Consider the following 12,903-nt stretch of genomic DNA (forward strand, 5'->3'; position numbering starts at 1 on the left):
TGGAGGATGTTGCAGGCAGCAGAACGTTCTCCACGGCGTCTCCAGACTCTGTCACGTCTGTCACATGTACTCAGTGTGAACCTGCTTTAATCTGTGAAGAGCACAGGGCTCCAGTGGCACATTTGCCAATCTTGGTGTTCTCTGGCAAATGCCAAACGTCCTGCACGGTGTTGGGCTGTAAACACAACCCCCACCTGTGGATGTCGGGCCCTCATACCACCCTCATGGAGTCTGCTTCTGACCGTTTGAGCACACATGCACATTTGTGGCCTGCTGGAGGTCATTTTGCAGGGCTCTGGCAGTGATCCTCCTTGCACAAAGGCGGAGGTAGCGGTCCTGCTGCTGGGTTGTTGCCCTCCTACGGCCTCCTCCACGTCTCCTGATGTACTGGCCTATCTCCTGGTAGCGCCTCCATGCTCTGGACACTATGCTGACAGACACAGCAAACCTTCTTGCCACAGCTCGCATTGATGTGCCGTCCTGGATGAGCAGCACTACCTGAGCCACTTGTGTGGGTTGTAGATTCCGTCTCATGCTTACCACTAGAGTGAAAGCACCGCCAGCATTCAAAAGTGACCAAAACATTAGCCAGGAAGCATAGGAACTGAGAAGTGGTCTGTGGTCACCACCTGCAGAACCACTCATTTGTTGGGGGTGTCTTGCTAATTGCCTATAATTTCCACCTGTTGTCTATTCCATTTGCACAACAGCATGTGAAATGTATTGTCAATCAGTGTTGCTTCCTAAGTGGACAGTTTGATTTCACAGAAGTGTGAATGACTTGGAGTTACATTGTGTTGTTTAAGTGTTCCCTTTATTTTTTTTGAGCAGTGTATATTACTGCATTGGGCAGTGTGTGCAGAGTTGGAAGGCAGTTTCTTTTAGTGTCCACCGAGGGGCGCTCCAAGACCAAGAGCAGCAACCAGTAGCACCAGTTAAAGGCAGCGGCATTGATTTACGTAGGTACAATGCTTAACTTGCAAGCCCTACCCAACAGTGCAGTATTCATATAACTAATAATAAAATACAAAAAAAACAAGAAATAAGACAGGGAGGCATATACAGGGTACATGTACAATGTGCAGGGATACTGTAGTATTTGAGGTAGATATGAACATGTAGGCAGGGATTAGGACTGGTAGCACGATAAATAATAATAATAGTAAGCAGTATGGCAGCTGCATAAGTGGTGGGTATGTGCGTAAGTGGTGGGTGTGTGCGTGTGTATGTTAATGTGAGTGTGCAAGTGTCATGTAAACAGGGGTAATAGTGATCAGTAGAAGGATGAAGGATAAATGGATGTAGTCAGTCACCTACCCATCTCCCTCCCTCACCTACCTACCTACCTACCTACCTACCTACCTACCTACCTACCTACCTACCTACCTACCTACCTACCTACCTACCTACCTACCTACCTACCTACCTACCTACCTCCACTACCTACATCACTCACCTACCTGCCTCACTTACCTACCTACCTACCTACCTACCCACCCACCCACCCACCCACCCACCTACCTAAAAAAAAAAAAAAAAAAAAAATATGCCATTTAGCAGACGCTTTTATCCAAAGCGACTTACAGTCATGTGTGCATACATTCTACGTATGGGTGGTCCCGGGAATCGAACCCACTACCCTGGCGTTACAAGCGCCATGCTCTACCAACTGAGCTACCTACCTACCTACCTCACTCCACTACCTACATCACTCACCTACCTGCCTCACTTACCTACCTACCTACCTACCCACCTACCTACCCACCTACCTACCCACCCACCCACCCACCCACCCACCTACCCACCCACCCACCCACCTACCCCACCTACCTACCCACCCACCCACCTACCTACCTACCTACCTCACCTACCCTACCTACCTACCTACCTACCTACCTACCACCTACCTACCTACCTACCTACCTACCACCCACCCACCCACTCACCTACCTACCTACCTACCTACCTACCTACCTACCTACCTACCCTAACCTACCCACCCACCCACCCTACCTACCTACCTCACCTACCCACCCTACCTCACCTACCTACCTACCTACCTACCTACCTACCTACCTACCTACCTACCTACCTACCCTACCACCACCTACCCACCCACTCACCTACCTCACCTACCTACCTACCTACCTACCTCACCTACCTACCTCACCTACCTACCCACCCTACCTCACTTACCTTACCCCACCCACCCACCTCACCACCTACCTACCCACCCACCTCACTCACCCACCCACCCACCCACCCACCCACCCACCCACCCACCCACTCACTCACTCACTCACTCACTCACTCACCTACCTCACTCACCTACCTAACCTCACTCACCTACCTAACCTCACTCACCTACCTAACCTCACTCACCTACCTAACCTCACTCACTCACCTACCTAACCTCACTCACTCACCTACCTCACCTCACTCACTCACTCACCTACCTACCTCACTCACTCACTCACTCACCTACCTACCTCACTCACTCACTCACCTACCTCACTCACTCACTCACTCACCTACCTCACTCACTCACTCACTCACTCACTCACCACCTCACTCACTCACTCACCTACCTCATTCACCTACCTACCCACCCACCACCTACCTCATTCACCTACCTACCCACCCACCTACCTACCTCATTCACCTACCTACCCACCCGCCTACCTACCTCATTCACCTACCTACCTACCTACCCGCCTACCTACCTCACTCACCCGCCTACCTCACTCACCCGCCTACCTCACTCACCCGCCTACCTCACTCACCCGCCTACCTCACTCACCCGCCTACCTCACTCACCCGCCTACCTCACTCACCCGCCTACCTCACTCACCCGCCTACCTCACCCGCCTACCTCCCCCGGGCCCCATTGTTGTAGGCCCCATTGTTGTAGGGAGGTGTTGTTGCCTACTCTTACCACCTGGGGTCAACCATCAGGAAGACCAGGATCCAGTTACAGAGGAAGGTGTTCCATCCCAGGGTCCCGAGCTTGGTGACACTCTTGGAGGGCACTATGGTGGGAGAGGGCAGTGTGGTGTGCAATTGATATTGCGTCATCTATGGATCTGTTAGGGTGGTATGCAAATCGGAGTGGGTCCAGGCTATCTGGGATGATGGAGTTCATGTGTGCAATGACCAACCTTTCAAAGCACTTAATTATTACAGATGTGAGTGCTACAGGACGGTAGTTAACGTGGCAGGATACCTTAGAGTTTTGATGAACAGGAATGATGGTAGTCAGCTTGAAACGTGGGGATTACAGACTGGGACAAGGAGAGGTTGAAAATGTCTCTGAAGACTCATGCTGCCTTACGCGTGTTGACACACTTAAAAACCTTACTCATGTCAGCCTCAGAGAGAGATCACCCAGTCCTCTGGCTCAGCGGGGGCCCTCATGCTGGGCTCTGTGTTGTTTTTGTCAAAGCATTGATAAAAGGCCTTGAGATTGCCTGGTAGAGAGACTTCATTAGGCAGATCACGGCAAGGGCTTCCTTTGTAGTCCATAATTTACTGTAGCCCCTGCCACATGACTCAGCCGGTATAATAGGATTCCACCTTGTTTAGATCTTACCCCTTTGCCTGTTCCATAGCTCTGCAGAGGTCGTAGCGGGACTTCTTGTACGCATTCGTGTCCTCGGCCATAGCCTCACGGTTCGCTGCTATAGCCCAGTGAGCAGTAGCTCTGTCCTTTAGCTTAACACGCACCTCTGTGTTAAATCAGGGCTTTAGTTTGGGGAAGCAGCAAACCTTCACTGTGGGGACGATGTCAGCGATGCATTTCCTGATTAGCAAATTCCAGTCAGTGCTAGCAAAGCAGTCCTGTAGAATCGCTTCTGCCCTGGTAGACCATTTTCTATGGAGCACATCATGGGTCTTCCTGTTTGAGCTTTTGTTTGTAAACAGGAAGCAGGAGTGGCGCGGAATTAAAATCACCGGGAACAAGTAAAGCAGCATCCGGGTGCATGGTTTCCTGCTTGTTTATAGCCTCGTACATTTAGTCTAGTGCCAGCTTGTTGTTGTTGTCCTGATGTGGAATATATACAGCAGTCACAATAACAGATGAAAAGTCTCTCGGGAGGTTAAAAGGTCAGCATTTGACCATCAGGTATTTCAAGACGTGAACAATAGGATAAAACTCCCTTCTACTGCGCTAGAGTCTGCACAACATTTGCTGCTGATGAAGAGACTTAGCTCTCCCACTCTAGATTTCCCTGAATCCGATATCCTGTCCGCCCGGTGAATGGAGAATCCATCAAGTATTTTGTCTGAAAGCCATGTTTCAGAAAAACAGAGGATATTGCAGTTACGAGAGTCCCGCTAGAGGTCATCCATCTTATTATCAAGTGGCCAATAGAATGAAGGGAACTGGTGGCTGGTTTTCCTTCGACTCGCCAGGACGGCCACTCTCCTGCCTCCTTTTCACCGGCGTTTCCTCTTGGGTAGCCCAAAGATTTGGTTGGAGGTACACAAAGAGCCCAGGGCAGATGAGTCAAACTCGTAGTTGAACCCAGAATTGAGTTAAGTAAGAGTCGGTCTGATGTTCAAAAGTATTTGTTGATCATATGTAATGATAGCGGATAGATTTAGTGCCCAAAAAGTAGATAAACATCAAAATAATGGCTAAGTTGGGTCAGAGCACACGAGACGGCAGCCATACAATACAGTACACTGTCATATATCTTCAAAAGTCATTTACCTTTCTAAGCCCTATTATCCACTTCAGAGTGGATCACCTGACAGCCCTAACAGACATATCTGTCCCTCAGAGATAAAGCAGCATCTGTTCTATGGTGTGATGTTGTGTGTGTGTGTGGTGGTGGTGGGGGGGGGCTCAGGGCTGTACTCCATTATGACTCATTACCTGAACGACTTCTCCTGGTCCAGATTGCTGAGCGAGTTGGCTTTAGGAATGCACACGCCTGGTTTGGTGGGCAGATCTGCTGACTGTGGGAGCAAGATAGAAATGCAAATAAAATTCCTGGAAAAGTAAACCTTTACGGACATCACATGGACCAATCAAATAGAATTAGAAGAGGTCAGGGTCAGGTAACCCTGTGAGCATTACCAGTGCTTAACTTGGACTGAAATAGGTTCTGGTACTCATTTTATGTTCCGCTACTGTTTGCATTTAGGTGCAGGAGCTCCACAATACTTTTGAGCTAATATTCTATAAGAGGAACAGGAGCTCAAGCAGTAGAGCATTTGAGCTCGTGCCCAAGTCAAGCACTCTGAGCATTACATACGTGCACAAGAGTGAGGTGTTTTCCAGATGCTTACCCTGAGCCCGACGGTGTCTCCTGCCTCCTTGGCACGGTCCACAGACACAGAGCGCTTGTTCTCAAACATCTTGACCCTGGACAGCACCGACTGGGCCCTTATGGCCGGGTCGTCCTCCAGCTCCACTCTGGGGGGAGGGGGAAGAGGATTGGGGGCTGTAGTGATCACCGTGTCCCCAGGTGAGGGACGGAGAGCCTCTGGTTTGGGTGCGGGCACTGGGGCATCAAAGTTCATGATGGGTTCATACTGTTGGGATGGGGGCTTGTAGCCTCGGTGCTGTGGTGTTGCCTGGTTGTAGGCAGGACCAGGTCCTGGCCGCTGGGCAGGCTCCCCCTGGTAGTATTGTTTCGGGGGCTCTGGAGAGCGTGTTGCAGGGGGATACGGGTGAGGCTCCTGGTCGTAACGTAGGGGAGCGTAGCCCCCTGGGACGGATGGAGGAGGCTCATCGTAGCGGATGGGTCCTGGTCCTGCTGGCTTGCCGTAGCGAGGTCGTCCGTTGTAGCCCAGCAGGTTCTCATCATAGCGCGGCTGAGGGGGGCTGTCTCGCTCGGGTCCATCTTCATAGGACAGCCGGGGGTCGTAGCCAGGCCCAGGGGGGTGCTGCTGCTGGTGGGGTGGTGGGCCAGAGGTCTGCTGGTTGTAAGGAGGCCACTGGTCATCGTAGTGAGGCACGTTTTTCTCCTGGTGCAGTTGAGAGTCGAAGTTACGATACTTTGGTTCGAGGTAGCCACCCCCGTCGTAGCGGTTGGGCGGGTGATCGTAATCTCTGTACGGGTGTTGGTCCTGGTACGGAGGCTGGGACTCGTAGGTCATGGGAGGCCCCATCGCCGGAGACGGCTTTACACCACCTTGGTTCACTCTGACTGGCTCCTCCAGGTAGGGATCCTTCTTGTACATCTGAGGAAATAAACAATGGAAGAAACATATGGTGAGTAATGGGACAAGAGCAACCAGTAGCACACATCCAATAAATAAATGTGCTTATAAATATAAGAATCAAGTGACAGAAGGCAACGTAGAATATTAAAATAGAAGATTAATAATGGCTGAAGGAGGAAGCAGAGAGAGGAAGCAGGGAGACCTGAAATAGAGACACTCAGAGGTAGGGGTTAAAGGTCAGGTCAAACAGAATGCAGGTCTGAATGTCAGATCAGAGCAGCCAATACACACAGGAGCTCTCAATATATACGCAACATACCATTTTGTTTAAACAGCAACCCAAAAACAAAACAAACAAAGTAGATACAAAACAAAATAAAAACTATATCTTGATAACATTACAAGCCAAATGAAAATACTGCATGTCCCCCTGCACAACGTAAACCCTACTAAAAACCATGGCATTTGAAAAGTAGCCATTGAACAAAAAAGTCATAATTTACTTGAACTTCATGGGATGTTTAAAAGCCATAAAACTCCACAGTTGGAGCGGAATGGCTACATTTCAAATTCAGGGAATAAAATGTCCAATAAAATATCCAAAATACCGATTGATGACTTGAAGAGAATGTCGCCAAATAATATATTATTTGATATTTATTTATTCCATATAATTAAAATGGCCCATTCAGTCTGCATCAACCAGTACACCACTATAATCAGTTCTACTGCTACGTTTAAACAGAAGAGAAACCAACTGAAACATGTTGTAGCCATGCAAAGAGGGTAAGCAACAGTGAGAGCCTCAGGTTCTTCGCTGCTCTTCTCTATATAGGTACCACACCAATGCAGCAATCAGTCTATATTCTCCTCCAAGAAGCCCACTGTTGTTTACGAGTGCTCAGACACACACAGTCTCTCTCTCTTTCTCTCTCTCAGACGCACACAGTGGACAGCGGGCAAGCATGCAAGAGTGAAAGGAAAGCGTGGCGGGCGGTACACAGGCAGGCAGCGACAGGCTACAGCAGACCGACAGCGGGGTCGGCCGGGCCAGGCCATGTCCAGACGATGGGTACCTGTGGTTCTGAACTGGGCGGTCCGGATTGTAGGGGTTCGGGTTCGAGCGTTGGGGCCGGGGCCAGGGGCTGAGCTAGATCAGGGGTGGGCATCCTAAGCCAGTCAGCCTCGGGGCCGGGGCCTGGGTTGGGTTTGCTCTGGGGAGCAGCGATAGTGCCAAGGCTTAAACCATGGCTCAAACCCGCTACACCATTTACAGTTTTGTTGACAGCAGGGGGCGCTGCCTCTGTCTCAGCCAGTAACACAGGCTGCTCAGGCTGCTGGGGGAGGATAGGCATGGTGGCCGGAACAGCCTCTGCTTTCTCATTCTGTGAAGTGGTTCAGAAACGTTTAATACACGGTGCTACTGCACGAGGGAGATACACCCTCACTAATGTTAACGTTACAGCGTGACACAGCCTGCTCTGTACCTCCTCCACCGACCGACTCAGTAACTCACCATCCTCGGACCAAACTCAACTGATGGCTTTAGATGCTCAATCTGCCACGTAAGAATTCGTAACAGGACAAAGTTTCTGTGGTTTATGTTGTCTGATTGAACTTTAATTCTAGATTACAGTACAATGTTTTCCTTTTCTTTTTTTCTCTTTTGCACATCAGAAGACAAACTTTTCGTGTATATCATAACGGCCGAATTGACCCAGATAAATACATTTACAGCAATACGTGGTTAACACTGACATTTCCAGCATGCACATAATACTTTCTTGTGTCACGGTATCAGTCCAAATCACAAGTGAAACAACTAGGAAGAGCACATAGGTGGGGAACGATACAGACACTTGACAGACATAAAACTTCGTCTCCTCAGTGAGAACATCGACATAAAAAAAAACAGGCACACTAACGCAGGTCGTGAACACTGATTATAACAGTCACACTCACAGGTCGTGAACACTGATTATAACAGTCACACTAACACAGGTCGTGAACACTGATTATAACAGTCACACTAACGCAGGTCGTGAACACTGATTATAACAGTCACACTAACGCAGGTCGTGAACACTGATTATAACAGTCACACTAACACAGGTCGTGAACACTGATTATAACAGTCACAGGTCGTGAACACTGATTATAACAGTCACACTAACACAGGTCGTGAACACTGATTATAACAGTCACACTAACGCAGGTCGTGAACACTGATTATAACAGTCACACTAACGCAGGTCGTGAACACTGATTATAACAGTCACACTAACGCAGGTCGTGAACACTGATTATAACAGTCACACTAACACAGGTCGTGAACACTGATTATAACAGTCACACTAACACAGGTCGTGAACACTGATTATAACAGTCACACTAACACAGGTCGTGAACACTGATTATAACAGTCACACTAACGCAGGTCGTGAACACTGATTATAACAGTCACACTAACGCAGGTCGTGAACACTGATTATAACAGTCACACTAACGCAGGTCGTGAACACTGATTATAACAGTCACACTAACGCAGGTCGTGAACACTGATTATAACAGTCACACTAACGCAGGTCGTGAACACTGATTATAACAGTCACACTAACGCAGGTCGTGAACACTGATTATAACCGTCACACTGATTATAACAGTCACACTGATTATAACAGTCACACTAACGCAGGTCGTGAACACTGATTATAACCGTCATACTGATTATAACAGTCACACTGATTATAACAGTCACACTAACGCAGGTCGTGAACACTGATTATAACCGTCACACTAACGCAGGTCGTGAACACTGATTATAACCGTCACACTAACGCAGGTCGTGAACACTGATTATAACAGTCACACCAACGCAGGTCGTGAACACTGATTATAACAGTCACACTAACGCAGGTCGTGAACACTGATTATAACCGTCACACTGATTATAACAGTCACACTGATTATAACAGTCACACTGATTATAACAGTCACACTGACGCAGGTCGTGAACACTGATTATAACAGTCACACTAACGCAGGTCGTGAACACTGATTATAACCGTCACACTAACACAGGTCGTGAACACTGATAACAGTCACACTAACACAGGTCGTGAACACTGATTATAACAGTCACACTAACGCAGGTCGTGAACACTGATTATAACAGTCACACTAACGCAGGTCGTGAACACTGATTATAACAGTCACACTAACACAGGTCGTGAACACTGATTATAACAGTCACACTGACGCAGGTCGTGAACACTGATTATAACAGTCACACTAACGCAGGTCGTGAACACTGATTATAACAGTCACACTAACACAGGTCGTGAACACTGATTATAAGTCACACTGACGCAGGTCGTGAACACTGATTATAACAGTCACACTAACACAGGTCGTGAACACTGATTATAACAGTCACACTGATTATAACAGTCACACTAACGCAGGTCGTGAACACTGATTATAACAGGCACACTAACACAGGTCGTGAACACTGATTATAACAGTCACACTAACGCAGGTCGTGAACACTGATTATAACAGTCACACTAACGCAGGTCGTGAACACTGATTATAACAGTCACACTAACACAGGTCGTGAACACTGATTATAACCGTCACACTAACACAGGTCGTGAACACTGATTATAACAGTCACTAACACAGGTTGTGAACACTGATTATAACAGTCACACTGATTATAACAGTCACACTGATTATAACAGTCACACTAACACAGGTCGTGAACACTGATTATAACAGTCACACTAACGCAGGTCGTGAACACTGATTATAACAGTCACACTAACACAGGTCGTGAACACTGATTATAACCGTCACACTAACACAGGTCGTGAACACTGATTATAACAGTCACACTAACACAGGTCGTGAACACTGATTATAACAGTCACACTAACACAGGTCGTGAACACTGATTATAACAGTCACACTAACACAGGTCGTGAACACTGATTATAACAGTCACACTGATTATAACAGTCACACTGATTATAACAGTCATACTGATTATAACAGTCACACTAACACAGGTTGTGAACACTGATTATTACAGTCACACTAACACAGTTCATGAACACTGATTATAACAGTCACACTAACACAGGTCGTGAACACTGATTATAACAGGCATACTAACACAGGTCGTGAACACTGATTATAACAGTCACACTAACGCAGGTCGTGAACACTGATTATAACAGTCACACTAACGCATGTCGTGAACACTGATTATAACAGTCACACTAACGCAGGTCGTGAATACTGATTATAACAGTCACACTATTACAGGTCGTGAACACTGATTATAACCGTCACACTAACGCAGGTCGTGAACACTGATTATAACAGTCACACTAACGCAGGTCGTGAACACTGATTATAACAGTCACACTAACGCAGGTCGTGAACACTGATTATAACAGTCACACTAACACAGGTCGTGAACACTGATTATAACAGTCACACTAACGCAGGTCGTGAACACTGATTATAACAGTCACACTAACACAGGTCGTGAACACTGATTATAACCGTCACACTAACACAGGTCGTGAACACTGATTATAACAGTCACTAACACAGGTCGTGAACACTGATTATAACAGTCACACTGATTATAACAGTCACACTGATTATAACAGTCACACTAACACAGGTCGTGAACACTGATTATAACAGTCACACTAACGCAGGTCGTGAACACTGATTATAACAGTCACACTAACACAGGTCGTGAACACTGATTATAACAGTCACACTAACACAGGTCGTGAACACTGATTATAACAGTCACACTAACACAGGTCGTGAACACTGATTATAACAGTCACACTGATTATAACAGTCACACTGATTATAACAGTCATACTGATTATAACAGTCACACTAACACAGGTCGTGAACACTGATTATAACAGTCACACTAACACAGGTCGTGAACACTGATTATAACAGTCACACTAACGCAGGTCGTGAACACTGATTATAACAGTCACACTAACGCAGGTCGTGAACACTGATTATAACAGTCACACTAACGCAGGTCGTGAACACTGATTATAACAGTCACACTAACACAGGTCGTGAAGACTGATTATAACAGTCACACTAACACAGGTCATGAACACTGATTATAACAGTCACACTAACACAGGTCGTGAACACTGATTATAACAGTCACACTAACACAGGTCATGAACACTGATTATAACAGTCACACTAACACAGGTCATGAACACTGATTATAACAGTCACACTAACACAGGTCGTGAACACTGATTATAACAGTCACACTAACACAGGTCGTGAACACTGATTATAACCGTCACACTAACACAGGTCGTGAACACTGATTATAACAGTCACTAACACAGGTCGTGAACACTGATTATAACAGTCACACTGATTATAACAGTCACACTGATTATAACAGTCACACTAACACAGGTCGTGAACACTGATTATAACAGTCACACTAACGCAGGTCGTGAACACTGATTATAACAGTCACACTAACACAGGTCGTGAACACTGATTATAACAGTCACACTAACACAGGTCGTGAACACTGATTATAACAGTCACACTAACACAGGTCGTGAACACTGATTATAACAGTCACACTGATTATAACAGTCACACTGATTATAACAGTCATACTGATTATAACAGTCACACTAACACAGGTCGTGAACACTGATTATAACAGTCACACTAACACAGGTCGTGAACACTGATTATAACAGTCACACTAACGCAGGTCGTGAACACTGATTATAACAGTCACACTGATTATAACAGTCACACTGATTATAACAGTCATACTGATTATAACAGTCACACTAACACAGGTCGTGAACACTGATTATAACAGTCACACTAACACAGGTCGTGAACACTGATTATAACAGTCACACTAACGCAGGTCGTGAACACTGATTATAACAGTCACACTAACGCAGGTCGTGAACACTGATTATAACAGTCACACTAACGCAGGTCGTGAACACTGATTATAACAGTCACACTATTACAGGTCATGAAGACTGATTATAACAGTCACACTAACACAGGTCGTGAAGACTGATTATAACAGTCACACTAACACAGGAACACTGATTATAACAGTCACACTAAACACTGATTATAACAGTCACATAACAGTCGTGAACACTGATTATAACAGTCACACTAACACAGGTCGTGAACACTGATTATAACAGTCACACTAACACAGGTCGTGAAGACTGATTATAACAGTCACACTAACACAGGTCATGAACACTGATTATAACAGTCACACTAACACAGGTCGTGAACACTGATTATAACAGTCACACTAACACAGGTCATGAACACTGATTATAACAGTCACACTAACACAAGTCATGAACACTGATTATAACAGTCACACTAACACAGGTCGTGAACACTGATTATAACAGTCAAGCTTATTCTTGCTTTTTTCTCTTTTTTTTCTTCAAAAATAAAAAAAACACACAAACAACAATAGTGAATAAATACTTAAGTGGATACAAATTTTCTTTCCATCTTTTTTGTTTTTCTTTGTTTTGTGTTAGTAGATAATACTGTTTTAAAACACTGGTTCAATAGCGGCGCCAGAACACCCTCCTCACGCACACCACGGATTCGAGACAACAGGGCAGATGAACGGCTCTCATAAACGGT

At 46.2% G+C, this 12,903-nt stretch overlaps 1 protein-coding gene across 15 annotated transcripts in view; it reads right to left on the reverse strand.

Annotated features, from left to right (window-relative positions):
- The window catches only part of LOC124035800 (tight junction protein ZO-1-like), a 194,670-nt gene that overhangs the window by 18,873 nt on the left and 162,894 nt on the right, over positions 1-12,903 (reverse strand). For 14 of the 15 annotated variants that reach the window (XM_046349559.1, XM_046349558.1, XM_046349554.1 and 11 more), the window contains 3 exons: positions 7,251-7,559; positions 5,296-6,192; positions 4,880-4,962 (listed from right to left, as the gene is read on the reverse strand). In XM_046349559.1, the coding sequence (XP_046205515.1) occupies positions 4,880-4,962; positions 5,296-6,192; positions 7,251-7,559 (1,289 nt within the window). The remainder of the gene's footprint in view (positions 1-4,879; positions 4,963-5,295; positions 6,193-7,250; positions 7,560-12,903) is intronic. The other variant, XM_046349555.1, reaches the window with a different exon arrangement.

Source organism: Oncorhynchus gorbuscha, linkage group LG05, assembly GCF_021184085.1.
Source record: "Oncorhynchus gorbuscha isolate QuinsamMale2020 ecotype Even-year linkage group LG05, OgorEven_v1.0, whole genome shotgun sequence".
NCBI lineage: Eukaryota > Metazoa > Chordata > Actinopteri > Salmoniformes > Salmonidae > Oncorhynchus > Oncorhynchus gorbuscha.